We start from the raw sequence: 27,056 nt of genomic DNA on the forward strand, positions 1-27,056 counted from the left end.
GGCTGAGTAGCCCCAGCTGTTTCAGCCTGTCTTCACAGGACATCTGATCATCTCCATGGCCTCCTCTGGCTTCACTCCAGCAGGTCCATGTCCTTCTTATGTTGGGGGCCCCAGAGCTGGACACAGTCTTGCAAGAACAGAGGAAGAGAATCATCTCCCTCGACTTACTGCTGTGGCATAACTGTTGTTACTGAAAGCTTTGCAATTTTTTTCATTTGATTTTAAGCCATATTTATGGATTAACAGGAGCCAGGATAATATTATGTTCATTCTTAGCTATTATTAATTAGGTATTTAAGATATATCTATAAAGGTGCTTAGCTAATAGTGGGGATCCGACTGTTATAATTCACTGAAATCTTGAACTAGACATTTTTCTTTCCATGTCACAGTTTGTTTGTCTTTAAATGGGTACTGCCTTATGGTAATATAATTGTTTCATGCATGTGTTATTTACATTGTACATGAAGGGAAAGAAATGATTCAGTAGAAAAGAAGTAATTCTTACAGATTTCAATGCATTGTTGGAATTAAAGTACATTCTCTGTGTCTGTTGTAAGAAATAAGTGGAAATAATACTCTCAGTATGTGCCTTCAGATCTAATAAGGAGGGAAAAATATCTTTTGGCATTCTATCAACAAAGAACATCTTTCATAATTGCAGTATAAGCAGTGAAAGAATTTTAAAAGGAGTATTAGCATAAAAAACGGCCAAGATTTGCAATATTCTGCTGTTTTAAAAGCAGTTTGCTTTTGTACCCCCTGCATGCATAATCAGTTTCCCCAGGATTCAAAAACCTTCCCAAGTACCTTGTCACTTGCCAAAGAGATTTACATTGGCTTTAGTCACTGGCAGACATTAGGTATGTGCAGCTTAGGTGGAGATAAAGTCATTAGCTGATGAGTTCTTTAGGAAATACTTTGGGTTACAAGACACCATCAAACCTGAATTTCATATCAAAAGATAGGAAACATAGTGTGATCTGCAAGTAGCTCTGAAATTGTCCTTAACGCTGATAAGTAAAGGTGAATGCAAATAAAATCAGGTATTTAGAAAATATAAAAACAAGTAACACAAAGTCAGTTTGGCAGAAATGAAGGAAGGTCATTTTTTCACCTGCTTATTTTAAAATTGGATGTAAAAGGTTTTCTCAGTTTTTGTTATTCAGCTGACAAACTAATTAGTTATTAAATTAAATATGAGAACTTTGACCCTGTTCTTAGGATGAATTTTATTTTCTTTACACACTGGACAAAAGCTAGATCTAAAGCCTCACTTGTTTATCCAGTTCTTTTTTGGTGATTTTGTTAAGTCTGCTCAGATGTAGATCTCCTTTCTCTTTCTTCTTACCACCCTCATCCCCTTCACTTTCCATTGTTTTGCTCTTAAACTTTCAACGTTTAGGTTGGCTTTATTCTGCACTTTTGACTTTCACTGTATCCAGTTGTATCATTAACAAACAATTAATATATTTCACTGTTCTGACCAGTCATTTTTAAATACTGTGTTCAGTGTTTTTACATATTGAGACTTCCTTTTCATTCCAACTAGGAAATTTAGATCTTTATCACACAATAGACAACGAAATAGATAAGAATTGATGCTTAATGGGGTTTATTCCTAATCTCTTCTCTGAGTAAAGGACAAAGTTCCCAGATCACTTCTGTTACCATAACTCATCTTGGAGCACCAGTACCCCAGCCTAGTCTGTGAGGGTTGCTCTGACATTATCATAGTGTTAACAGAGTACCTAGGTGAAATTTTGTGATCTATGTAATTATGCACAGGATTGGATTACACAGTTTGCTCAAAATCCTCCTTCTTTCAGATCTCAGAACACAAAATATTATTTCTAAGGACTTGCAGCGAAAACAAAGGAGGGATAATAACCCATAAGCTAAGCTGAAGAGCAAGAGGGGAGAGAGAACACACTATGTTTCCCTTCTTGCTCTCAGTCCTAACAAAGCTGGAACACATTTTGGTAACATAACATCAGTCCTCCTCTTAACTGGTAAAGTCTTTTGGGCAACTGGGTAACAAGGTAGTTATCCATTTATGCTGCTGGAGAAATAAATTCCCAGACCAAGTACAAAGTTTCTAATCTTGGTCTGGGAAAATTAGATTATCAATACAATTTTTAATTTAAAGCCCAAGAGACATGGTAGGAGCAAGGACTTGAGAACAGCAAATACAGGGTAGAACTTCAAAAAGCACAGTAGCTAACAGCTGTAAGTAATTTCTTCCAGCTTTCTCCTGGGCTCCCAGTTCTAGCTAGATGGTTTTTGAGAGGAATTGTCTCCTGCAGTATTAGCCAACAACAACTTCTATGTATTTTAAGAACAGACATTTTGGTATCTGCTCAATTGTTTCTCCATGGTAAATATATAGCAAAAGTCCCCACAAGTTCCTGTCACCCATTTTTAGAGTCCTTAGCACATTTTAAGGGCTCTCAGAGTTGTAGTCTCTAGGGTCTCTCCACTACATCTGCAAATGGCACAGTTGGACCAGACCAGCTCTGTACTGTGCTGATTAAATTGGTAGACAATACCCCTACAGCCTGAATTTTATTCAAATCAAATCAAATAGATTTTAAGAAGATGAAGGAGAGGAAAAAAAAAAAAACAAAATCAGACAGCATAGAGTACTTCAGCTATTTCTGCTACCTTTTCCTGCTATGTTTTCTGGACAATTTTCCAGTTGTTTGTGCACTTTTATGCTTTTAGATTTCTGAGTACTTTCAGGCTGAGCCTCCCCCTGCTGCCAGTGTAAAATGTTATGCATTTCATAATATAATTCTGGAAAATGCAGACATACCTTTGAAACTATCTGTTCTTTTATTTTAAAAATTGCATTCAGTTTTGAAATTATCTATAGTTTTACAATATGTTTCTGGTAAAATGTTTATAATCAAGCAGATAGGATGCATAATTGTATAAAGTCATATAATTGGATAACTCTATGCTATAGTAGCAAATGGTTATTATTATGCTCCAGCTACATACTGCTGTTACTCTGGATCTTTTTCCTTTGTCCTTGTCTTAAAATATGTAGAGTTATGATTTCTTTGTGCCTGATAATCCTATTCATATTTCTATCTTGCTGAATCGTGGATACACACAGATACTGGGATAATATCCTGTTTCCCTTATGTATCTCCCATTCTGATTTAGCACTTTTCTAGTCTTTAATGGAGGAAAAGGGTTTACAGTCCTCTCTGCAGAGTAATAAAAGTGTTAGTGGCAAATAGGTAGCTAAGAAGATTAACTACTCATGTTTCAACTTCTCCTCAGTAGTTGTTAACTCTTGTGAAAATGCTAATCAGGAGACAGGGTAATAGGCAGGATGCTTTGTAATTGAATGCATTTTTACTTTTTTGCTCAGTAAATTCACTCTTGCTACATAGTTTCCATTTTATAAGTTAAATTTAAGACATCTTGTCAAGCTTTGTATCCTACAAATTTTTAATGCATAAAGATTCCATTCTAAAAGTTTCTTCTCCATTCATATTCCTTCAGTCTTTGTAGGAAATTAGGTAATAGTGAAACATCTTGCAGAATAAAAGGAATTGTGTTTGCCAAGTTACATTTTTGAAGAACCCCAAGACATAAATAAGAAATAATGATTTTCAGTTCTCATCAGCAAAAAAGAAGTCAAGAAAAAGCCATGTTCAGTGCCATGACAAGCTGGGTGGACCAGATGTGTACAAGGAAGAGTGTGAAGCACAGTTTCCATTTTCTCCAATTTTCAGGTTGGAGAAATCTTCCAAATCTAGTTTACCTACATTGTCACACACATCCTCTTGGAGCCAGGAGTACTGTACATTTATTTTGTTTGTGTGAATGGTTCCATGCTGTTGCAATGAGATCTCTACAAAACTCTAATTGCTGTAATTGCTTAACTGTGGTAAATGACCTGTTGTACACCTGACCTTGAAGATTAACCTGATAGCCCAGGGCTCTGCTTCATGTAATCCTAGACACTTAGGAAAGACTCACATATCTACTCTGAACCAGTGCAACTGTAGTATGTGAAGCTGGTAGGAAAGTAATCTCATACTGTGAGAGTGTATTCAAAGGCCACAGCTGATGATGACAAAGCAAAGCAGGAAGACTTAAAGCAAAATTATCCAAATCATCAATTTTAATAAAAAGTATTTCAGTCTCCAGAAAATGGCCTTGATTTAAATCATCACTCTAGTTTTATTGTGCATTTGTCCTTGCTTTCCTAAGAAAAGGTTAATCCATATTAAGTAGCAACTATTAAAATACATTAATTAGCAAGTAAACATACATTTTTGCACTCAGTTTGATTCTTATTTTTAATAGGATATATTCTAGTAATATCCATTTATTAAAGCAATTATATCTCACAGCATATATTTGCTCAAATGATTAGTTTTTTAATTTCTTACATGTTTTAATAGTTTCTCTCAGTTTAATGATGGACAATTATATAATCTAATTTCACTTCTATTAAACTAGCATTTACATTTCATGCAGATGTCCATAGCTTAAGCCTGGAGATTTTAGTTAGACTAAAGTATTAAGGTCCTCTTGAGAATCTGCTGCCTGCATGGGAGAAAAATAACAGAGACTACTACTACTTTATTTCTACCTAAGGATATCAGCAGAAAATAAATTATGCATCAAAGGCCTTAATAATAGCATCATACCAATGTACCCATGTTCCACTAATAAGAAATCCCTTTGTGGACTCCACACTGAGGTCTTGGCCTAGTTGACAGTTGTTTCTCACATCCTGAGCCTATTCTTCACTATGACTTGGAGAATTCAGCAACACTTCTCAGCTAGTCATTGAAGAAATAAGATTTTTGGTAGGAAAATTCTGATGGGTCTGAAAATACTGCATGGTTATGTCCAAAGAGTTATGGCTCAATGTTCAATAACAAGTGGTATCACTCAGGGGCCCATAGCGGGACCAGTGTTATTTCATGTCTTCATTACTGACCTAGCAGTATTGCCTGCACCCTCAGAAGGTTTGCTGAGGGCACCAAGCTGGGTGGTGCTGTTGATGGGCCTGAAGGATGAGATGCCACCCAGAGGGACCTTGGTAGGCCCAAGCAGTGGGCTCGTGTGGACCACGTGAACTTCAAAAAGGCCATGTGCAAGATCTTGTACCTGGCTCAGGGCAATCTGTGATAGCAGTACAGACTGGGGGATGAATGGCTGGAAAGGAGCCCTGCTGAGAACAGTTTGGAGATCATGGTGGATGGCAAACTTAATATGGGTCAACATGAGTCAACAAAGTGCACTTGCAGTCCAGAAAGCCAATTGTACCCTTGGCTGCATCACAAAAAGTGTAGGCAGCAGGTCAAGGGAGGTGATTCTACCCCTCTACTCTGCTTTCATGATACTCCACTTGGAGGGCCATGAGAATATTTGGAGGGCTAAGAGACTTGGGGATATTTAAACTTTATTTTGGCCTTTCCATTTATAAAGGGGGCTTTTTACCATGGTCTGTGGTGAGAGGATGAAGGGTAAGAGTTGTAAATTGAAAGAGCATAGATCAAGATTGAATTTAAGGAAGACATTTTTTATAATGAGGGTGGTGAGGCACTTGAACAGATTGCCAAGACCAACTGTGAATGCCCCATATCTGAAAGTGTTCAAGGACAGGCTGGATGAAATTTGAGAAACCTGACCTAGTGAAAGATGCTCCTGCCCATGGCAGGGAGTTGAACCAGAAGAGGTTTAAAGTCCCTTCCAACCAAAACCTTCTGTGATTCCCTGAAATATTTTATGCATTGCTTATTCTGTCTAGAGAAAGGTGTGTAGCCTAACCACTGTATAGATGAAGGCTGGGGACAGCAGCCTTTACCCACAATTTCCCACTTGATTTTCTGCAGAATAACACTGCCAGGTGTCTTCTGAGCCACTGAACTAGCCTGAGCTCTCCAGGTAAGACAAGGAGTCTTGTACAGTGCAGGGATCCCAGGTTTCCACACCTTGAACTCAGTGTTGTCAAGACATGGCCTCCTGGCCATCTGTGCTTCTCTCTGCATCAAGCCAGAGGCTCCCATTTATGCTTTCGGGTGCTAGTGATCTTTGATGCTTTGGACATCCTGTTCCAACCCCTTAATCAGTCCCTTTGAATGATTACTGCAACTCAAGATGACCAAATTAAGAATCTTCCAGCTCATGTGCATCATAATTGCTTTGGTTATCAGGGAACACACGTTTAAGTCTATCACTTGGTGCCAGGCCAATAGCCAACATTTCCAGTACCAAGATTGGCAATTAGCCTGGTGGCTAGATGGGTTCACATGAGCATAACACTATTAATTAAACAGCAGCTGTGTTAATCAAGATACCAAAAGCAATTTGTTGGAATAAATATTTTATTAACATCCCCATCAATAACGCAAAATAAGAGGCTTTAATTGATTCATTTACAAAAATATTCACACAGTGGTTGCTGTAACTCTGTTTAAGGACGTGGAAACAAGTCTCATCTGTCAAAGAGTATTTTCCCACTTGCTCACTTCTTGTTAATGGTGCTGTAGATATCAGCTACCCAGCTATAACTACTTGTTTGTTAGTTACAAGCCAAGCACTGCTGACCCCTCAAGCAGCAATACCTGACAATTGATGCTAAAGGGCTCTTTTTTCCCCTTGTTGTTTTATTCTTTCAGAAAAATGCATTCTGACTTTTAACTACAGAAAGATATTGTTGGAGTATGGAGGGCTATGGTTAGTCACCTCATCTTTTTTTCCCATTGAAAAGACCACAAAATTGAAAGAGGGTGCATATATACTTTTTTAATTTCTCTTGGTATTAATAACTAAACAGATGGGGGAATGGTGTGTTTTAAACAAATATACATCAAAGATATAAGTGCTAGCAGTGATTTCTAATGCTGAGGAATATAGAGAAATATATTTCTGAGAAGTAGAGAAAGGCTGCTGATTTTGCAAGAAGGTCACAGATTAGGCAAAGTGTGTTTCAAACATTGAAGAGAGCAGGAAAAGATTAAGGAGAAGGTCTACTAAAAGAGCAGGATGTAAACTCTTAGGACTGTTAAAACTCAGGCTTGTCATGACCCACATTTTTTGGAAGACTTTTTTGAGCACTTTTCCCTATTGCTTTCTCTGTGTCAGGTCATTTATTAGTTGTTAGAGTGGGAGACTTGCTGTGCTTTATCCACTTGCCCAGCATCTTAGACATTTGTGAAATCTGCTGGAAGCACTTACAGAGATATGTTTTTATATAATATGAATGGATATAGAGCCTACATGTACATATAAAGAAGGAAATGCATTTATAAAAATAAAGTTAATTTAATGCACAATACTACTAATAAGAAAAAATAAATACATGATGGGAAAGACTAAATTCTAATATTTGATCTTCCTTCACAAACACTTAACCCACAGCCTGTACTACAATTCATCCCTATCATGTCCATTATTTGTTCAGCAGCTTTAATCTTCAAAATATTTTAGTCATGTTTAAGAAAAATAAACAAACCCAAATGACTTATGAAATCACATTGCACAACATAAATGGTGATCAGAAAACATTGAAAATAAACAGGTGACATCCTGTTATGGAAAATCACCTGACTTCTGGTTTTTCCACGGTACTAATGCAATATTTTAAAATTATATGTAACCTTCAGGTGGCACAAGTGCTGCATCTCAGGTATGATTTGTCTTTTGATCTCTTGGAAGACTTTATATTGTATTGTTTTAGTTGTCATGCCTGAAAGGTGCTCTAAACTGTGAAGTTTAAGGAAAAAATGTGCTTAATCTGTCAAGGAGTCTGTAAGCCACTGCTAGCCCTGGATGTGCTGGCAGCTGATCCATAAAATCCCATTGTCATTAATAGCAGGAGTTGGACTGCTCCTAACCACCCACACAACTCTCAGCAGGTAAAGTGAGCCCTGCCATGTCTGTGGGTCCCATCCTGCTGCAGCCTCCATGGCACCAGGCTCATGGGGATGGGCAGCTCAGGCATGGATCCATCCCAGCCTCCTCCAGAGCTGGATTGTGTTTAGCTGGCTCAGAGCATCAGTGCTGCTCACCTGAGAGAGGCTGTGGCAAAACCACACAGAAAACTGGACACCAAAAAGCAGTCAGGGAAGCTGCTGATACTGTATCTGCTTAGAATGAGAGAAAAGTTGGATTAAAGTTACTCTGTGAAAACAGCAGTGAGGTGAATGCCCTGGAGAGGAAGCTGTGACAGCCCTCATTCACAAGTAGCTCAGCTTCAGCATACTGTAGCTTAATTCTCCATGGGAAGATTAATCCCTTGGAGAAGGATTAAGCTGCAGTGAACCAGGGCCACTTTATTTCTGAATGGGAAAGGCCACACAGGGATTTATTGTACTTTATCTTATGTGCATTGATTTCACAGCTTTCATTAATTTATCTTAACTTCCCTGAATTCCCTTGTGTGGACAAGCTTTTTGTCTGCAGAGAGGTTTTTGGAGCTTCTTGTAAAGCTCCTCGTGCAGCCCAAGCAGAAAGTAGGTTGGAATGATTTTTCTGCTTCTGAAGGAGCTTATACCTGTCTAGATACTATTAAATTACCTCTTTCTCAGATGGTTGATCTGTGACATCCTTAGAATAACTATTTTAATTAGATTTTTTGAATGGACCAGAGAAAAAGGAGTGTTCTTAAAACTAATCTGTGGGCTATTTTTGAAATCTCTCATGAAGAGTCTTTTCAAGGCTTTCAGATGGCGTGAATTGTGCACAGCTGCACAAACAATATTTTCTCAAGATTGGACATGTCTGGTTGTGCAGTTTAATAGATTTTCTTGCCCAGTGGGATTTTCTTCATCTTTGGTCGTGTTCATAAGAAAACATTTTGTCTATATGGATAAGGAAAGAGTGGGGTTTCTATTTCTTGATCCTAAAGATCTCAATCCCTTCCTCTTGGTGGCACAAGTGACACAGATCTGGGTTAAGGAGGATGCTCTCATGGGTGCTGCTATTAAAATAATGGCATGGTTTGACTGTTGTTGTTCTTTGGGGAGATTTTGTTGTTCATTTCCTGCATAGTTAACATGAATTACATCAAATAAGGTGTTTCCTGATGTCAATAATCATAACCCAGATTTACTGTTCAGTTACATCATGACAATTCACCTCTCAATTTCAAATTTTGCCTAACAGTTATCACTGGGATACTTTATGTAGCACCAAAAGACATCTCTTGTGGATTCCATAGAAATGTTATTATCACTTAATTCTGTAGCAGTCAATAAATATTTTGGCATTTTAGTAAGCATATGAGGTGCATAGAGGCTGACATTCATGTAGGAAAAGCCATGTGAGAACAGAGGTATTGAAGAACAAACAAAAGTAAATAACAGCTGAACATAAGGGTATGGATGTTTTCCACCAATATTACTCAAAAGTAGTATTCAACAATACTGATCCCAGTGAGACTAGGAAAATATTTTAAACTATAAAATGCATATTTATATATAAAATATAAGTTATGTAACATGAACAAAAGAGAGAGAAGAAATTAATTTAGCTCTTTGCACTGAAATATGTAAATTTGGGAAATAGAAGTAAATATCTTTAAAATTTAGCTGTGATGCCTGTAGTTATCATTGTAGTAACAGCTTTGTAAGTGTTCGATGTGTTCTAATGATGGCCTTTCCTCTTTTTTCACACAGCTGATTGGATTTGTGTACGCCTGTTACGTGATCAGTATTTTCATGGAGGAGGAGGACAGCTGTAAGTACTGATACACACCTCACCATCCCTGGAGCCAAGGTACCTGGGCTGAAACTTAGTCTTGCATTAAACTACCAAGGCAAAGAACAAAGTTTGAAAAATGACAGAATCTGGCATTCATGTACACAACCAATTATGCTTAAAGACATACTTATTTAGGTACTAACAACTTATTGAGGTGGGATTGCAATTTCTGAACTTCTTCATAGGAATTTGTGAACCTTTTACATGAGCCAGTCACAGTGATGAAAATTATGTGATCCATGTTGCATACATATAGACATGTATGCCTTTATGGATGCACATTTACATGTGAATCAAAGCTCCTGAAGCCTCTTAATCTGTTTTTCCAAATGACATCTTTATCAGCAGTAAAATTAATGGAGAGGACAGACCAAGCCATTTGCAGTGTGCAGTATCACTCTGATCAATAATTAGGTAAACCTGCTCTATGCTTACAGGCACCTAAACCATGTATTTAAAATGCTGACCCCATATTCTTGACTTGCTTTTGTCAATAAAACCCTTTTATTTGTACTCATGTTGTTCCAAAAGTTTGAAAATGTGCACACCTTAAGAAAGTATTTCTCAAAAAGTCATTAAGAGAGTATTGGAAAAATCTGAATATGCTGAACATTTTGGTAGGATGCTGTGTGAAAAGTGTTTGTGAGAATTCTCTGAGGATGTCACCATACCCACATGACTGGGATAGCCATTGGTAAAAGCAGTAGAGGGAATGGAAAAATATTGGATGAGCAGAGGAGCGAATACAAGAACAAATTTAAAAAAAGGAACAACGTGTGATCATTTAAATTACTTCTTATTTATGAGGAGGGAAACAGTAAAATAGCTCTCTCTAGGGGAAAAAAAGAGCTAATGTCAATAGCATTTTATGGTTATAGCATAAATAACATGAAACTAAATATTTATTTATAAATTTTTATTCATAAATCTTTACATAGTTGTTCTGTTTTTTCACAGAATAGGCCTAGTGGATGAATATCATAGGAGAAATTAATTTAGTTTGTAGGAAGGTATTTGATAATATTTGGAAAATCTTATTGAAAATATAATTCAAGTAATTCATGTCTGCGATGGAAAAGCAGATTGTTTCATTGAAAACAGTGTGAAGGACTATAAACAAAATATTTTTCTATTGGTACAAATGGTACAATGTTCAGTTTTCCATCATAATGCAACAGACATTAGTATCAAATCTATTTTGACACTATCATTTACAGGTTTTGATTAGGAAGAAAATATATCAAAGAGATTCTCAGATAAAATTGAGTGGTAAGGCATAAGCATGGTGTGCACATATTGTACTGTGGAAAGGCAAAAGGAGCCTGGATAAGGATGGATGCTGTAAAGGAAAAATATGAACACTTGGAGAAGAAACATAAATAAAATGTAGGGCTTGGGGAGAAAAAGCCCAGAAAATGCTTCCTAGGAGAGCTGGAAACTGTCAGTTAGGCAGGAACTGGTAACACAGGGCATCAGCAGATGGCACAGCAGCACAGTGGCTCTGTGGCTTGGGATGCATAAACACAGCCTTTGCTCAGTGAAATCCAGACACTGCTCCTGTCCCTACGGCTGTGATGAATCAGGGCAGTGGCCAGGGCTTCCTAGGGATAGCTGGAAACTTTGTTGATGAGACAGTTACTAAATGCCTGGAACAGAGGGGCTACATCAGGTGTTAGGGGAGGCCTGCAGGCAGATGGGGAAGACACAAACTACAATGCCTTTGAAGGATAATTGTACATGCACATCCACACCCACGTGCCAGCACAGATGCATCGATACCTGGGAAGACAGACTCTTCCATTTTTTACAAAAATATGCTATATTACTCTTGGCTTTGCTTAGCCCTTTATAGTGTGCTTCAGACACCCTGTTTTAGGCATGTGTGGAAGACAAAACTCCCAGGAAAGAATACATCTTCATGGAAATTGCAGTCATGTGCTACAGACCATATGTGACTTACACATTCAAGGCCTCACGAGAGGGTTTTTTCCAATAGCCCTGTTCACTTTGAAAACATGTCTAGTTCAGAAGAGATGGGGACTGCTTCATTTTCCTCTGATGGTGAGCCCACCTAATTGTCTTTTGAGGGTTTCAGGCCATACGATACAGATGGAAATTTAAATCACTGAGAATGGAGAACAGGTAACATATTTATCAACCAATAAAATACATCAAGTGCTAAAGCAACCCAGTATGTAGATCTAACCCAGTTCCCATTCTCCTCAACTGACTCAGGGGTCTGCATTTAATTTCTGCTTGTCTTTCAGAACTGTCAATGGCAATGTGTTCTACTGTTACAAGTGAAAATCACCTCACTTGTCTTGGAAAATATGGTGTAATGTCCTTTGTTAGGAATGGACAAATTTCCCATTTCACTTGTATCTTTACATTTGATCTTCTATACTCTTGTGTGAATAGGTTTTCTTTATTGGCAGAGAATGACCTGGGGCAGGGGCCAGAGCAGTGCACAAAGGACAGAAAAAAAGGAGCAAAGAAGGGAATAGATGCAAAAAAGGAGCAAAGAAGGGAATAGATGCAGCTAGGAGATTTTGCAACAATTGGAAAGAAGTAATTTCTGACTTGCTACTTTTTTATTACCTTCTAAGATTTTCAATTGGATCAAAAGCAAATAAGCAGCCCTTTAATATCTCACTTTGAGTCTTAGTGCCCATTTGTGTTTTAGAGCCCTCTATGCTTATAGATAAATACATTATAGACAAGTGTTAACCCCCTCATAAGAATCCCACAAATATGTTTTGAATAAAGAAATGTCTGTTTAAATCACAGTAAGAAAATGGTTTAGTTTGATAATTAGCTGAGAAGAACAGGACTTATTCTGGAGAAATTCACATTGCTAATTTGCAGCATAATGAACAGAAAATTATTCTAGATGCAAGCACAATGGTGCTTCAAAACATATTGAAAGTAAACTCTTTATATTAGGAAAAAAGTCCAAAAACCTGCAACTAAGACCAATTTTATGCATTTAAATATGATGCAGCAGATCTTTTTCTTAGGTAGATGCAGCTATTCCATCATATTTTAAGCAGTAGTTTGCACAGAATAAATCCTCAGCCATCGGAGTGTCAAAGCCTCCCTAATTAAATACACTCTGCAATATTTAGTGCATTGAGTTAACCCCAGTTCTTGGTCTAAAACCCATCAAGCAGACTTAAAATTAATAATAGCTGCCTGTTTAGCCTCTATGCAGTGCTTAAATGGATTTGGAGCCTGACATTTCAGTTGATGGACATTTTTCTGAACAGTAATAATGCTTGAGGAAACATTTATTTCCAGCTTTTGCTCACCCTACCTACATTTCATACTGTAGTTAACTTTTACTTAGAAGGAAGATGGTAGCAGGTCAAAAGGAATGGAAAAAAAAGGACATGTAAAAGCCATACTACGGTAGTGGGGTTATTACCTTCCATCATTCATCCTAATGAAAAAGTCTATTTATATCTCCTCCCTTCATTTTTTCATTTCTTTCTTTGTAGATCTATCAATCTCTATAAGCCCTTTTGAAGGAGTAGAATATGTGAAATCTGTAATCATAAAAGCCTGTCACTATCCTGTTTGTGAATCATTTTCTCCTAAAAATGAACTCAGAAACTGATTTCCACCTTGTCAGAGTTACTGTTTTAATTCAGTGGAGTCTGGAGACTAGGCAAAATACATTGCTAAAAATCATGATTTTCTAAATAGTTTTTTTTTTCTAAAAAACCTCTAAATAGTTTCTGGACTTCTTTAAGAAACAGTTGTTAGTACTACTACTGCTAAATACTAGTTCATAAATGTGACACTGACACATGTCAGAAGTGATAGTTCTGTAGTGTACTGGATTTTGTGGAGTGGAAACTGATTTGTTAACAAATTACATAAAGAAATAGCAGTGAAATCAGAGGGGAAGGTTTGCCACAAAACAACAGTTGTGATTTCAGCATCTTTGTACAAATGAGGCTGAAATGCCAAAAAGCCAATCCAATGAAACTTAAACCTCTTTTGTGCATGGGCAAAAATAAAGGAAAGGGCTTCCATTCACCATGAAGATTTATCCCCTAAATGAAAACACAAGAACAAAATTAATAAACAAAAAAAAGGATTCTTTTTTGTCTGTCCTCTACACTAGTTGTGTTCACAGCTTAGCTGTACTTTCAGAACAGAGAGGAAGATGAATTTGTTTTTACAAAATACAAGTTTCCCCATATTGTGGTAGCAATATGACTCTCCATATGCTATCATTAGAAAGATATTAAGTAAAGCAGGATTACTTCCTCTGAAAAACTACTGCATTGCCTTATCTGACATATGGCATTGCAGTCACACACACCATTGAGCATCTATTCTCAGTAATCAAACAAGAAAAAAAGAATTTTATATCACATTTAATTTATATTTATAGTTACACAGTAGGTCCAGCAGCGATAAATTTCTTATCAATATGCTATTTTTTTGCAAAGTGAATGAAGAACTAGCTAACAATAGCTAATATTAAAATATCTGATTACCTTTATATATAAGTATCCAAGTTTCCTTAGCTAAGGAGTTTTTGGGAACCCACTACAATCTTTACATTAATTGCAATTGTACATGCAGTTGAGTCCATTTACACTCTGAGAAAAGAATTTTTGTGATAAAATGTTTAATATCAAGGACCACCAAGAAGGAGAATTCTGCACTACTCTTCTGTTGGGTTATACAAGAATCAAACATCCCCAGTCAACAACTGTCCTAAATTATCTCCTTGAAAATGAGGACTTAACAAAACTTGTCAAACAGCAGCACAGGTCATCGCTGGGCTTTAGCACTCACCACTGTCACCTTTAAACCATAATGACTTGGAAAAAAAATGTGTTGTTCCTGACCAGTGGATGAGTATGCTTGACACAGATGTTTAAAATGATAATAAGTTTTACTGCTAGGCAGAGAAACAGCACTATAAGCTGCCACATTGACAGCATCCTCCTGACTTTAGCATTTCTGGAAAATGGGAGTGACTACCAGTATTTTTCGAAGGCTTGAAAGCAGTTTGCATTTTTCTGTTCATTTGGACAAGAACCCCAAAACCCCAGAATTTTAATTCACCTGTTTTGGAAAAACAACAGGATCAGGTATTTTTGCCACGTTCAGAATAGAATAGTAGTGGGTTCATAACCAGATGTATTTTGTGGTTCAAGTGAACAATTTTCTAAAAATAAAAAGTGGCCATCTCCTGCAGAGATGAAGTGTCCAACATACCATCAAAGGTGGTCTGTAACATCTGGAAAGCCAGGGAGCCCAGCCAATGCCACAGGTGGTTCCTGCTGCTCCTTGCACTGAGGTGCTGCCCACATTTCAGTGTGGCTCCTTCCCTGCCAGCAGCCTCTGTGATCATCATGCAGATGCCTACCCTAAACTGAAGGAGAGGTTGTGGTATGACCAGAAATGTCACCAGGCATATCCAGGGGGCTTCCTCAGCTCAGCTGTGGCCCAGGACAGTCCCACCAGACATTTAATGGAGACAAATGTCAGGTTGCAGTTTCTGTAGACTCTAGAGGTCTGTCCAGCTGGAGTTTGTTGATTAGATGCCAACTCATCTGATTTCTACCCTACTTATACCTGACTCCACTTTCTCCTGTAGTGGAAATATAAAGGATAAAACTCTGTCCTAACAAGACTTTATGGTTTAACAACATTGTATGGTCCTACAGTCCTATTGATGTCCTCTTTATTTATCACAAGCCTTAGTGTGTGAATTACCTGAAAATGCATGCTCACTCCTACACTAAACTGACCCAAAGAATTCTGAAGCATTTAATAAAGGAGGAAATACTGCAGGGATGTTACACCAATTAAATTACCTCTACATACTATTTCAATTTATTTTTTCTTTTATTTTTTCTTTTTTTTTTTACATTCAGTTATCATACATTGCCTGAGAAAGCATTTATTCTAATTCATATGGAAACATATGCATAGATATAATGCACACAACCAAGGGGAAAATCTTTGAGGTGGTATAAAATAAAAGCAATAAACAATATAAATACAAATACTAGGAAAAAAATCTTGATTCTAAGTAGGCTATTGGCAAAAAATTGCAGCAAAGACATGATCCCCCTTCTTTTTTTCTGCTTAACAACCATGGATGAGTAATCTCTCACAGGAAAGCAAATCTAAAAAAAAAATACTCATGCAACTGCTTTTACATTCCCCTAGCAAAATGTACAAAATGGTCTTCATTTCCAGTTGTATTCTCCATTGACTGTTGCAGAACAATGTTCTAAGAGATTGTCTTTAAATAATAGATGATGCAAAGTGTACAGAAAGAGATGTCTTAACTGTGGAGTATTTCTAGCAGCAGCAGAAGTTACCTGCTTGAAAGTACCACATGTTTTATGTGGGATCCAACATGTAAGGTTTGTCCAGATAGGGTGCAGACAAAGCATGAGGAAATGGCATCATCTAAATGACGTGTAAGCTAATTCCAGTCTTTCATTGGTTGAAGATTGTTTACTCTAAGGTGTGACTCAAATAACTTGAGGAAATCCCCCTTCAGTTTCTAAACCACTTCAGTAAAATATTTTACTCCATCTTCAGTAAAGAATTAATTTCTTAATGTTGGGTTGCTTGAATAGGTTGTGGAGATAATAATCAATACACCTGCATGCAAGCCAGCAGTTCATTGATTTTTCATTAAGGAAGGGGATGAGTCACTCAAATAGTAAGAGTACCTCCAGTGCACTCCCACAATTCCTCCCTTATGCACAAGTCAGAAATTTCTTCCTGAAATTCAGTAGAAAAGAATAATCTCAATCACTTTAGCAAACATAATATTATTGGATATTCTCCAGAATATTAGCAGGTCACAGCAGTCATGATTAAGTCACAGTACAGTCTTGAAATGTTCTTTTGTGAGGGAGGAAATCCCAAGTGCCAAGAGCCAGCCAGCTGTCTGGCACTACAGACAGCTCAGTGGGTGAGGCATATTCCCCTCTGCTTCATACATGAAAATGATATTTGGTAATTTTGGTCAAGATGGAGTTCTCCAATAATGTCCTTTTTATAAAAAAGTTGAGGAGGCGTTCAGGAGAGTAAAATTTAATATTTTTTAAAGATCTCTGTTATACCAGTGAATTGTGTGAGTGTTCAGCTGCCAAAAGGTGCAGAGCTGCAATCACTAAATTCCATCCACAGTTCTGGATTCTGACTGTAGAAATATGCACATATATTATATGTAGTCATTTAAATGAGATTTCAGAAGCACAGGTAAAGTATTTAGAAATATCTGTAAGGAAAGTGAAATAGATTTTATGTACTATTTTTAGAAAGTACAATCAATTTTCTGAACAGAGATATGTGTCAGATTGGTATTCTATCATCATGAAACAATTTTACCTGTTTTGATAAATATATGCATGTGTATATATGTGTGTATGTGGGTATGTATATCCATATGGATGGGTATGTAGTTGAATATATATATTTTGGTTCAAACACAGATATGAACAGATTCTCCTTAACTTTGAATTGATTTCAAAGGTAGGTAGAGAGTGGTTTGCAACTACCTGATCAATTTCTGTTTTTCAAATACAATTAATGTTAAGCATTTCCACCATTGATTCAGAACATTCAGACTAGATATATGAAATATTTTTTTACAAGGAGAATTTATTCCGGAATTATATATTCCAGAATAAAACACTGGAAGAGGTTGTGCAGAGAAGGGCCAGGTGCCTCATCACTGGAAACAAAACTGCAGGCCAGCAGCCTGATCTAGATGAAGATGTTCCTGCTCAGCACAAGAGGATTGGACTAGATGGTCTTTAAAGATTTCTTCTAAACCAAAATATGCTAGGATTCGGTGATTTTATGAATATTATATGCCATATCGCATATATATATATATATATATATATATATATATATATGTATACATATACACACGTTTGTGCAACTGTGTACAAATTCAACAAAGGCAAATGCCAGGTCCTGCCCCTGGGGAAGAGAAACCCCCTGCCCCAGCACAGGCTGAGTGCTGACCTGCTGGAAAGCAGCTCTGCAGAGAAGGACTTTGGGCTCCTGGTGGACAATATCTGCCCATGAGCCAGCAATGCCCTGGTGGCCAAGAGGCCCAAGGTGTCCTGGCCTGCATTAGGAAGGACATTGCCAGCAGGTTGAGGGAGGTGATCAGGCCTTTTCAGTCTGGAGAAGAAATGAATGAGAGGAGAACTTTTCAATGCATACAGATATCTCAAGGGTGGGTGGAGATATCTCCAGAGGATGGGGCCAGACTCTTCTTGGTGGTCCCCAGTGACAGGACATGGGGTAGTGCATACAAACTCAACACAGGTAGCTCCACCTGAGTATGAGGGGGGAAAAAAGCCTTTATTTAAGGCAGGCACAGCACTGGAACAGGCTGCCCAGAGGGGCCGTGGAATCTCTTTCTTCAGTTATTCACCAATAGCATCCTGCTGTATGTGAACCTGCTTTAGCAGGGAGTTTGGACTTCACAATCTTCAGAAGTCACTTCCAATCCCAAGAAGTCTGTGATTTTGTGATAGAAGAGAATTATCTTTAAGTAGGAATATACTTATAACCATGCAATTTTCTTTAAACTGGAGATCATACATTCCCTTAAGATTTTTTTTTTGTTTACTACTTTAATAAACAATATTCTTGTTAAAATGGAATAATAATTCTGATTTTAGGGGTTATATCATTTAATGAGAAGTCCTCAATAGTTCTTTGAATCCATGCATTGCTTCCTTAATCCCAAATATTCAAGTATGCCCTTTATTTTTAACTGGCTCATTTGATTCTAGTTTCTACTAACCTAACTTAATATTGATTTTGTTTTAATCTCCACCTTCCACCTCCTTGGCCGTTCTGTTGAAATTAAATCAGTCCTTAAATGGATGCTATCCCAACCCCCAGTTGCCAGCACCTTATCCTTTTCTCTTAAATTGCATCTATTGTTAAATCAATCTCACTCCAGCATCCAGTGTTGCTCTCTTGAGCTTTCCACTCAACATCACATACAGGCCTAAGTGGTGCCCATTCCTGTCTGTACCTTTCATCCAGCTGCTCCATTAAAATGAAACCTCTTTTCAAATCCATTTTCCACTTCCAGTAGCAATCCTCTTACTTCTTCATTTCCGAATGGCAGCAGCCTTGTGTCTGCTTTAGTTTGTGGAGCTTAAAAATAAACTTTTCAGACTGCTGCACTTCTATGTAAACACCATCTCTCCCAAATCTCAACTGTCATGCAGATAGGTTATCCTAATTTTTGGGTCTCAGCTTAAGTAATACCCATTTCCTTGTTACTGCTGCCTGAGTGGTAATTTCCCAGTCAGAAAATCATGTCTAAGAGCTTTGTCTGGGAATAACTGCTGCCTTTGGCGTGGGAAGCATCAGCCAGGAGCGAATGATGTGCCCCCATAATGAAAGGGAGTGCTGAGCCAAGGGGGGCACAGGATTAGTCAGGCTCTACACTGGGCTGTAAAAGGTCATTATATACTGATAAGGAATCTGGGAATTCAGTGAGCAATGAACAGTTAGGACAGCTGTTCATTGAGACAACTATACCCACAGCTTTCCTGATATGATGTGTAACTCAACCTGTTTGACAGACCCAGCAGACTTGCAGATGAATTAGCAGTTTTAGTGATAGTAAAAGATTTTAAAATCATAGAAAATTTGGGGAGTTAGAAAGAAAGTTAGGCTTTCTTTCCCAGGTAAACCCTGGGAAATGTTAGGCCTTGTGTTTGTAGATTATGTGAAACTGCACCTGTGTAATCAGTATATGATAAATGATATGATTGTTCAATGTGATGTTTTTTTAGTAATTAGATGTAATTATTGTTTAGTCATAAGAAGAATCGTGAGAAACTATATTAGGGGTTTGAGGGGGATCATGAGAAACCCATGCTTGGATGGAAGCAGTGTATACAATAGAACAATGTAAGTTTAATAATTAAAATGTAAGTTATATAATGATAGAATATAAAACATGTTCGGCATGAAACCGTGTCGGCGTCAGATTTGGGTCTGTGTCCCCTGACACCCAGAGCTCTTTAATAGAGGCGCCTGCTTATAATCATTTCATGATTATGTGTTCCTGAATGCTAACATAAGTGGTCAGAGTTCTCAGTGCCTTTTCTTTATGCTCATTCCTGGGCTGCAAGAGAGATGGTGAGGCTTCTTCTCAGAAAAAAAAAAAAAAAAATCCTCCCTTCTTCTTTACAGATAATAGCCTCAAAAGTAAAACAGATACATACAGACCACCTGAGTAGAGAGACTGCCACTGATTTTTCCTGAAGATAAGGTTTGTTCACAATTCTAGTAAGACTAAGCTTTGAAATACAGCAGTAGAAAAGCCAAAGCTGCTAGTTTCTTGTTTTAAGGGAGTACCCATGACAAAAATCATACAAATGGGTCCCTTTTTATCTAATGGGTTCCAATGTATGTAATCATACATTATAGCCTTAGAGGATATTCAAGCTATCTAGAAAAGTGAGTATTATAAATTTTAAAAGAGATGGCTGACCAGCAGTCAGTGAAGTACATTGAACCAAGCCCTGAATTTCAGGTCATAGTCAGGTAAATTTTGAAGACACTTTTATTTGGTAACGGTTACTTTCTCAAAATGTGTCAAAATTGAAAAAAGTTGAATAAGAATTAACTAACACTTTATACATCTTTGAAAATCTCAGGTCTGAATCTCATAAATCTGAAGGCAAGCAGCATCTTCCACCAAGAAAAATTGTCAGTTTTGTTTGGAAGAGAAAGGGATAAACAATGATTACTGACAATATCAAAGCAAGAAAAATAACCTTGTAAATCAAGTATCACAAGAATTTCTTAGAAGATCTACAGTCAAAGAGCAAGAGAAAGGAGAAATTATTAAGTCAGTTAGTCAAAGCATGGTGCTGATTAACACCAAAGTTGTAGGTTTGATTCCTGTATGAGCCATTCACTTAAGAGCTGAACCCAATGATTCTTGTGGGTGCCTTCCAACTCAGAATGATTTGTGGTCAAAATATTGAAAATAATTTAGGTGATGGCTAGTAAACACTTTTCTTTATCCTGTGAAATTCTTACCTCTTCTTTAGTTCTCTTTACTGTGTTTCTGATGTCATCACAACTTCAACCTTTTTTTAATTCCTCCTGTTTTAAACTTTGAGTTGTTGTCTATATGCTGTGCTTTTTAGATTTTCCAGTTGTGCTATTTCAACAGCCTTAATGGTTTCAGTATATTAGATAAGAAAGGTTTAGAGCAAGAGGTGTTGTCTTAATAAATCAGGAGATATAGCTGTTATGCTTTTCCAGTGGGCCAGTTGGTCAAATAAAATATATTGCCTGCTCCTAGAAAAGCTGTTTTTCAAAAAGACTACATTATATTTATTGCATTTAGTCTGTATTGCTGATGTGCTTTATTAACTCTGTATCATAACAAATCTTTCTTTTACCAGTGCTCTGTGATTTGGGTCACTGCTGGACTCACTTCAAACTTCATTTGACATTCTTTTGCCTTGAATCAGTAAATATAAAGTTGGTTTTGCTAGCAGAAATTCATTCTCAGTTCATCTGTGTTTTTCTCAATATCACAGACTAGATACAGCAAAATTGTGGCATGTGACTCTCACCATTTATATGATGGCTCCTATTCCTTGGCATTGATTTCTACTCATTCTCTTTTCCTCCTTAATAATGAAAAATCTGTTGTTTTGGAGGACTGAAATTTTAGATACAAGGTTTTCTGAAAAGTGTATTTTTACTTTATCTTTCTTCAGGGAGAGTTTTTTTATGATTGAAGGCAGTATTGCATTATCTTTCTTTTTCGTTAGCAGATTGATTCACTGGTGGCTTCAAAGTGAGTGTTAATCCTGTTACAGACTCTACTGCAGACATTCATCTTTCCCCTAATATGAAATGATGCCACTTTCTAACAATGAGAAAACCATTTTCCTAGCCATCATTTTTTCTAACACATGTGATATTTCTTTTTTCACTCCATCATATATGAGAAGACCACTGGTTATTGTAAGCTCTCATTTTATGATACTCTACCTTTTCAGCTCTATTTTCAAAGCTGAAAAAAAAAAGTTTTGGGTTGTTAAGGAGTTGGTAATCTGAGTTCGTAACAGAGATGGTAATACCAAAAGCAATATTAAGAGATGAGAAAGTTGACTTGAATGTGAAGATAGAGCAGGAAAAAAAGCAATAAAAATATGAGGAGCAATAGATTTCCTCATTTGCAGAGAAACACAGAGAAAAATAGGTACTCATGAATGCACTTGGATGTGATTAAGTAGTAAACTTAGCAGATATATCCACAGTGGCTCTAAAATGCTTGATGGCCATATATTCTGGGGTGGAATGAGGGTACCATAGAAGAACTTGATAGTGCATTTAGTGGGGCTGGAAAAGGCTCTCATGATACTGGATCAACAAATGTTATTTTGCTGGCTTCCTCATTTTGAAAAACTAAAAGCAAGAAGAAACAGAAGACTAGAGCTTGTTGATTTGTATTCATTCACAGAGATAAAAATTAAAAGAAGAAGATATTGAGAATCTATAGATCACTGAAGGGATTTATCCACTTCCATTTGCAGTCTGTAGACTTTCATTCAGAGAAGGCACAGTAGGACCACAGGCTTCTGCTGGGAAGGATGTTCTTCTGGGGTGAGAAGAGGGCTCCATCAGGTGCTGGAGGAAACATTGCCTGCTTAGCAGAGTGTTGCCTTCTTGTGAAGGCCGCGATGACCTGGTTTCAGAGTCCGGCACTGCGATCTCCTCCTTGGGATCCTTCGTGGCCAATAACGGACGCTAACACCAATGTGGTGGACGGTTAAAGGCGTTTATTGAGGAGTCTCGAGGGTATTTATGGACTAAGGGGTTTCTCTACGTCAGACAGGGGTTTGGCTACACTTTCTAGGGTTAGTATGGAGTGGAAAGTTACTGGCATCCATAGGTTAGGGGGGCTACCTGTTTGGCTACATTCTAAGGGTGATCCTTATCTATGGGGAGGGGGGCAGAAGGATTCCTGTAATTTTCCGTCACAGCCCGAAATCTTCCGAACGCCTGTCCCTTACTACTACAGCAGAGGAAAAATGGTAATTTGGATCTAAAGACACTAAAACCCTGGGAGGTTTGTGGTAGAGAACTTTGGGTTCTGCCACCTCAAGGAGTGAAGCAGACCACCCCTAAGGGAGGTGTAGCTATGAGTGCAGTGTAGATGCAGAGTGGGGAATGTATGCAATGCCCCCCCCCAAGAGGAGCAAATGTCATGTGCTGAAGCAGGATTCCTACTCAGAATGTCACTCGTTGTCTGTCACAGACAGGTAGAGAAATTATACAAGAAAGGCCTCATAAAATTAGGCCTTGGTCTGCTAAATTAGTAGCTGGCCTGTCACTTCTAAGTGCACCTGAGTAGTTTTTAAGTTCCCATGTGAAAACAATCTTGGGAATGAGAGTTCATTAGCACAAAAATCTATTCCTAGGGTGAAAACTAAGTGCACCTGTATAAACAATAAGCTCTGTCTCATGAGAATCAGTAGAGAAAATATGTAAGCTAACTAAAATGTAAATATGTAAACTAAACTAACTAAAATACAGAGGTTTGATAGATATGCAAAATACCATGTACTGACCAATGAACTAAGTGTGAATGTATTGTCAACCAATAAGATCAAGAAGATCTGACACAATACCTTCTGATTATTCTAATAATATGACCTATACAATAAAATGGGGGTTTTCCTGCATGAAGAAAATGGAGTCATGGCTGTCTTATTACAACAGTAGTTATGAGGGCAAAGGCAGGATGATAAATGAAAAGGAGGATGAGGAAACGGAAATGGCCTCATCTGAAATGGAAAAAATGTTAAATAGTGAATGTTAAATAGTGTTAATGGGTTTGATGTCATAAAGTGCAAAATAGCATCAGGTCAGTACTCTTGAAAAAGCTGACAACTGACCTCTCAGGCTACTGGAAGTACAAGTTTTAGCATCTGTAGCCAGGTCAATATATCAAGTCTTTAGAAGTAAAGATGGTAGCTCTGTACCTGGATCTCAGCAAAGGCAGCTACTAATAAAGGAGGGGGCAGGGAAGAAGGAGACTTCCTTGATGACAGCAAAAGACATTAACTGGCAGGCATGTTGAGCAGATTTTAAAGCAAATAAAAAACAGTTATAAAGGAAAGAAAAATTGCAACATGGGCTCAATGTGACAGAGCTTTAGTCAGCCAGACCTTTGAAGTGGATGTGCATGATTCCCTTTGTGGAAAACTTCCAGAGAATACCACAACACAAAACTCATAAAAGGCAGAATTAATTTCATTATAAACTAGCATGCTCTTAAAATGGAAAAACTCAAAGTTACTGCATCATACAGAACAGAAATGAAGGGCTTATAGCATTTCCTTCATTGTTTTCTATGTCTATGTATTTGGAGGATCATTTGAGTCTCAGCCAAATCTCTGGCTTCTTGATTTGCAGGTGTTCTGCTTGGCCTGCCAAGTTCTTTCCATCATCTCTTAAGGCTGCCTGGTTTGCTGCTCCCACTGCAGTCTCTGCTTGAGGAGCAGGCTGGCAGCTCCTTCCCTCTCTGGCTTGCACCCTGTGCTGTGCCTTGAACACGGACACTCTCCTGAAGGTCTTCGGTTCACTTCACTTTTTATGAGACAAAGATACAAACATATGAAGCAAATATCATGTCCTAGAGGGTGATAGTAGCAAGTTTCAGAAGCAGCCTTTCATCCCTAGGAAGGTGAGAAGCTGGGAAAACCCAGAATCACTCAGTGACAAGAAGAATCCCTCCAGTCCTGTACCCTACTTTTTAACAATAAAATTAATGTTCTGTTGTGAATGGATGACATGAACTTTCTTCAGTACATAGAAATCCTTTCCTCCAAATGTCACGTGTTCTAATATGTCATGTATTTGATCTTGCAAATACTTTTCTCTAGGAATTTTATCTTTAATTATTCATTAGGGTTGAACAGGTTCAGCATTAATTTTAAAAATAGGGAACATTCATTTCTCATACTAAAATATCAGTGGCTTGTAGTTAAGGTAAGAAAAAGTAGCTGTGGTATTCTCGGTTGTATAATAATGAAGCAGGTATAAATATTTCAGTGTTGACTCAAAGTAAATAATTGGATCATACTGACAAATAACTGAACCCAAAAGAAATTCTATGGATACAAAGAAAGACAGGTCAGGAACAGAGCCCTGTGGGACTCAGCTGGTAGGAAAAAAAACAAACTACCAACTTGAAAGAACAAAACAACTAACCTGCAACCTAGCGATGAACTGTAAGTGGAATAGATCAATTCCAATCAGTCTGAGATCTGCACTGAACATGTTTGAAAGAACGCTGTAGTTTATGGCTTCAAACTCAGCAATAATATAAAGGCACACTAATACATAGCGTGGATTCCTGAATTGAAATACCAAAAAAAGATCAAAGCATAACTTCAAAAAGCAGATTCAGAGTTGTGTCTCTTTTGAAGTCAACTTGGACACATTTATTGTGAAGATCACGTGTCTGGAGGTGTGACTGAAGCTGTAACAGCCTTCTGTACAGTAGTCTTGGGAATATTTGAGTTGCCATTTCAGTGGATAGATTGGATGGATTAGTGGATAGAACTCAATGGCTTGTTTCTCTCCCAGTATTGTGTGAATGTAGTTGATAGATGTAGTTTCTGGACATTTAATGTCTTTTATGCGTTTTATTTTTCCATTGCAGGTTTAATTGGTACATAGAATAGATCAGAAAGGGTACCAGAAAGGGGAAAACAATTAATTAGTGAAGACTAATTTTCACCAATTTTACATCTCTAATATTCTCACTGTATTAAAAATTATTTAGGAAGTTTTAATTAGAATTGTTTACACTTTACTTTGGTCATAGGAAGAAAGAAAGCTACCCTTCACTGTATTTGAAATCTCAGACTAGAACTAGCAATAACACCTTTAAATACAAGCCTCAGGGGGGAAAAAAACCCAGTTTTGTCTGTTTGAAATGTTTTTAAATACAACTTCCATGTATTACTATTCTCACAGGGATGTTAGCATTTTCATTAAAATGAGGAACAGAAAAATATAGAGACCTATAAAGGAAGAAAATGTATCATCATACTTAACTTGAATTGCATTGCTGAAACATAACATAAGTCACAGCCAGCTATGCTAAGATGTACGGGATGGTTGATGCCCAAGCTGATAAGTATTTAGAGAGAGTACAGTATAACATTTTAAAGCAGAATGGAAAACTACTCCTCATCAACTTAAACTTTGAATGTGGGTTGGCAGATAGCACCATGTCAAGAAAAATGAATGTTTTCTAGGCCTAAAGGAAACAATTTGTACATACCTGCAGTGTAAAGTATATATATAAAAATATATATAATATATATATATATAAAATATATATATAAAAATATATATAATATATAATTTTTTTTAGTACTGAATTAGTGATAATAAACTTGTAGCAAATATTACTTGATAGTAAATATTTTCCTATATGCCTTATGTGTGATAACTATACTTTTCTAGGGGCTTTTACCAAGTAGTGGCCAGGAGTCCTTAATGACATGAAAGTGACTGAAAAATACTTACTTCTAGGGGAAAAAACCCAGCCAAACACCATAATCAGGCAGCCTTCCACTTAGTTTCAGTAATGGGATGGTATTAAATAGCTTCCAAAGGCATGGCACAGAGAAGATTTTTGGATGATACTTTCAGATTTGGAATGACTGGGGAGGTCTGTGTTAAGAAGGTTTGAGCAATTTTCACTTCCTAACATTGTGGATCTTCTTCATACTTCCTTTGTCTTACTGGGCAGTCATATCCCTGGAGGATAAATGATATTAATATCTTGGATGTCACATCACTGGTAAAGTGAGGAGAGAGTTCAGTAGCAAAGACCATAGATAAAATTTCCATGCCAGTGCCCTTTCTAAGGCAGCTTCTGAGAGGATCCTTCTTTCAGTGCAGCCCTGCAGAGAAGTGTGGTACTTACATGTTGCAAGGTAGAGCAGTTTTTAAAATTATGATCTATCCCACTGGTGGAGACTAAGAAGAAAATCTGGTGCAAATATCTTAATAATTACTGTGGAACATTGAAATGTTCCCCTTCTAGCTTCCAGTAATAAAAACTTAAGTAAAAGGTTGTCTCTTAGTAATTTTCTACCACTTTGTCCTGTTTTAACCTGATTACCATCTGCCAGTACTTTATAGAGACAGAGGAGCAATCAGAGTGCCACAAAGGATTACTGATGTCTCTTCTTCTCACTTTCTTAATTGTCCTGCACACATTTCCCCTCCTT

At 37.4% G+C, this 27,056-nt stretch overlaps 1 protein-coding gene across 3 annotated transcripts in view; it reads left to right on the forward strand.

Annotated features, from left to right (window-relative positions):
• NKAIN3 (sodium/potassium transporting ATPase interacting 3) overlaps positions 1-27,056 on the forward strand; it is a 341,080-nt gene that overhangs the window by 304,610 nt on the left and 9,414 nt on the right. For 2 of the 3 annotated variants that reach the window (XM_071420110.1, XM_071420114.1), the window contains exon 5: positions 9,654-9,714. In XM_071420110.1, the coding sequence (XP_071276211.1) occupies positions 9,654-9,714 (61 nt within the window). Of the gene's footprint in view, positions 1-9,653; positions 9,754-27,056 lie in introns of all 3 variants that reach the window. The other variant, XM_071420123.1, reaches the window with a different exon arrangement.

The sequence above is a fragment of the Agelaius tricolor genome, unplaced genomic scaffold (genome assembly GCF_023055355.1).
Source record: "Agelaius tricolor isolate 1412-34295 unplaced genomic scaffold, bAgeTri1.0.p SCAF_2, whole genome shotgun sequence".
NCBI lineage: Eukaryota > Metazoa > Chordata > Aves > Passeriformes > Icteridae > Agelaius > Agelaius tricolor.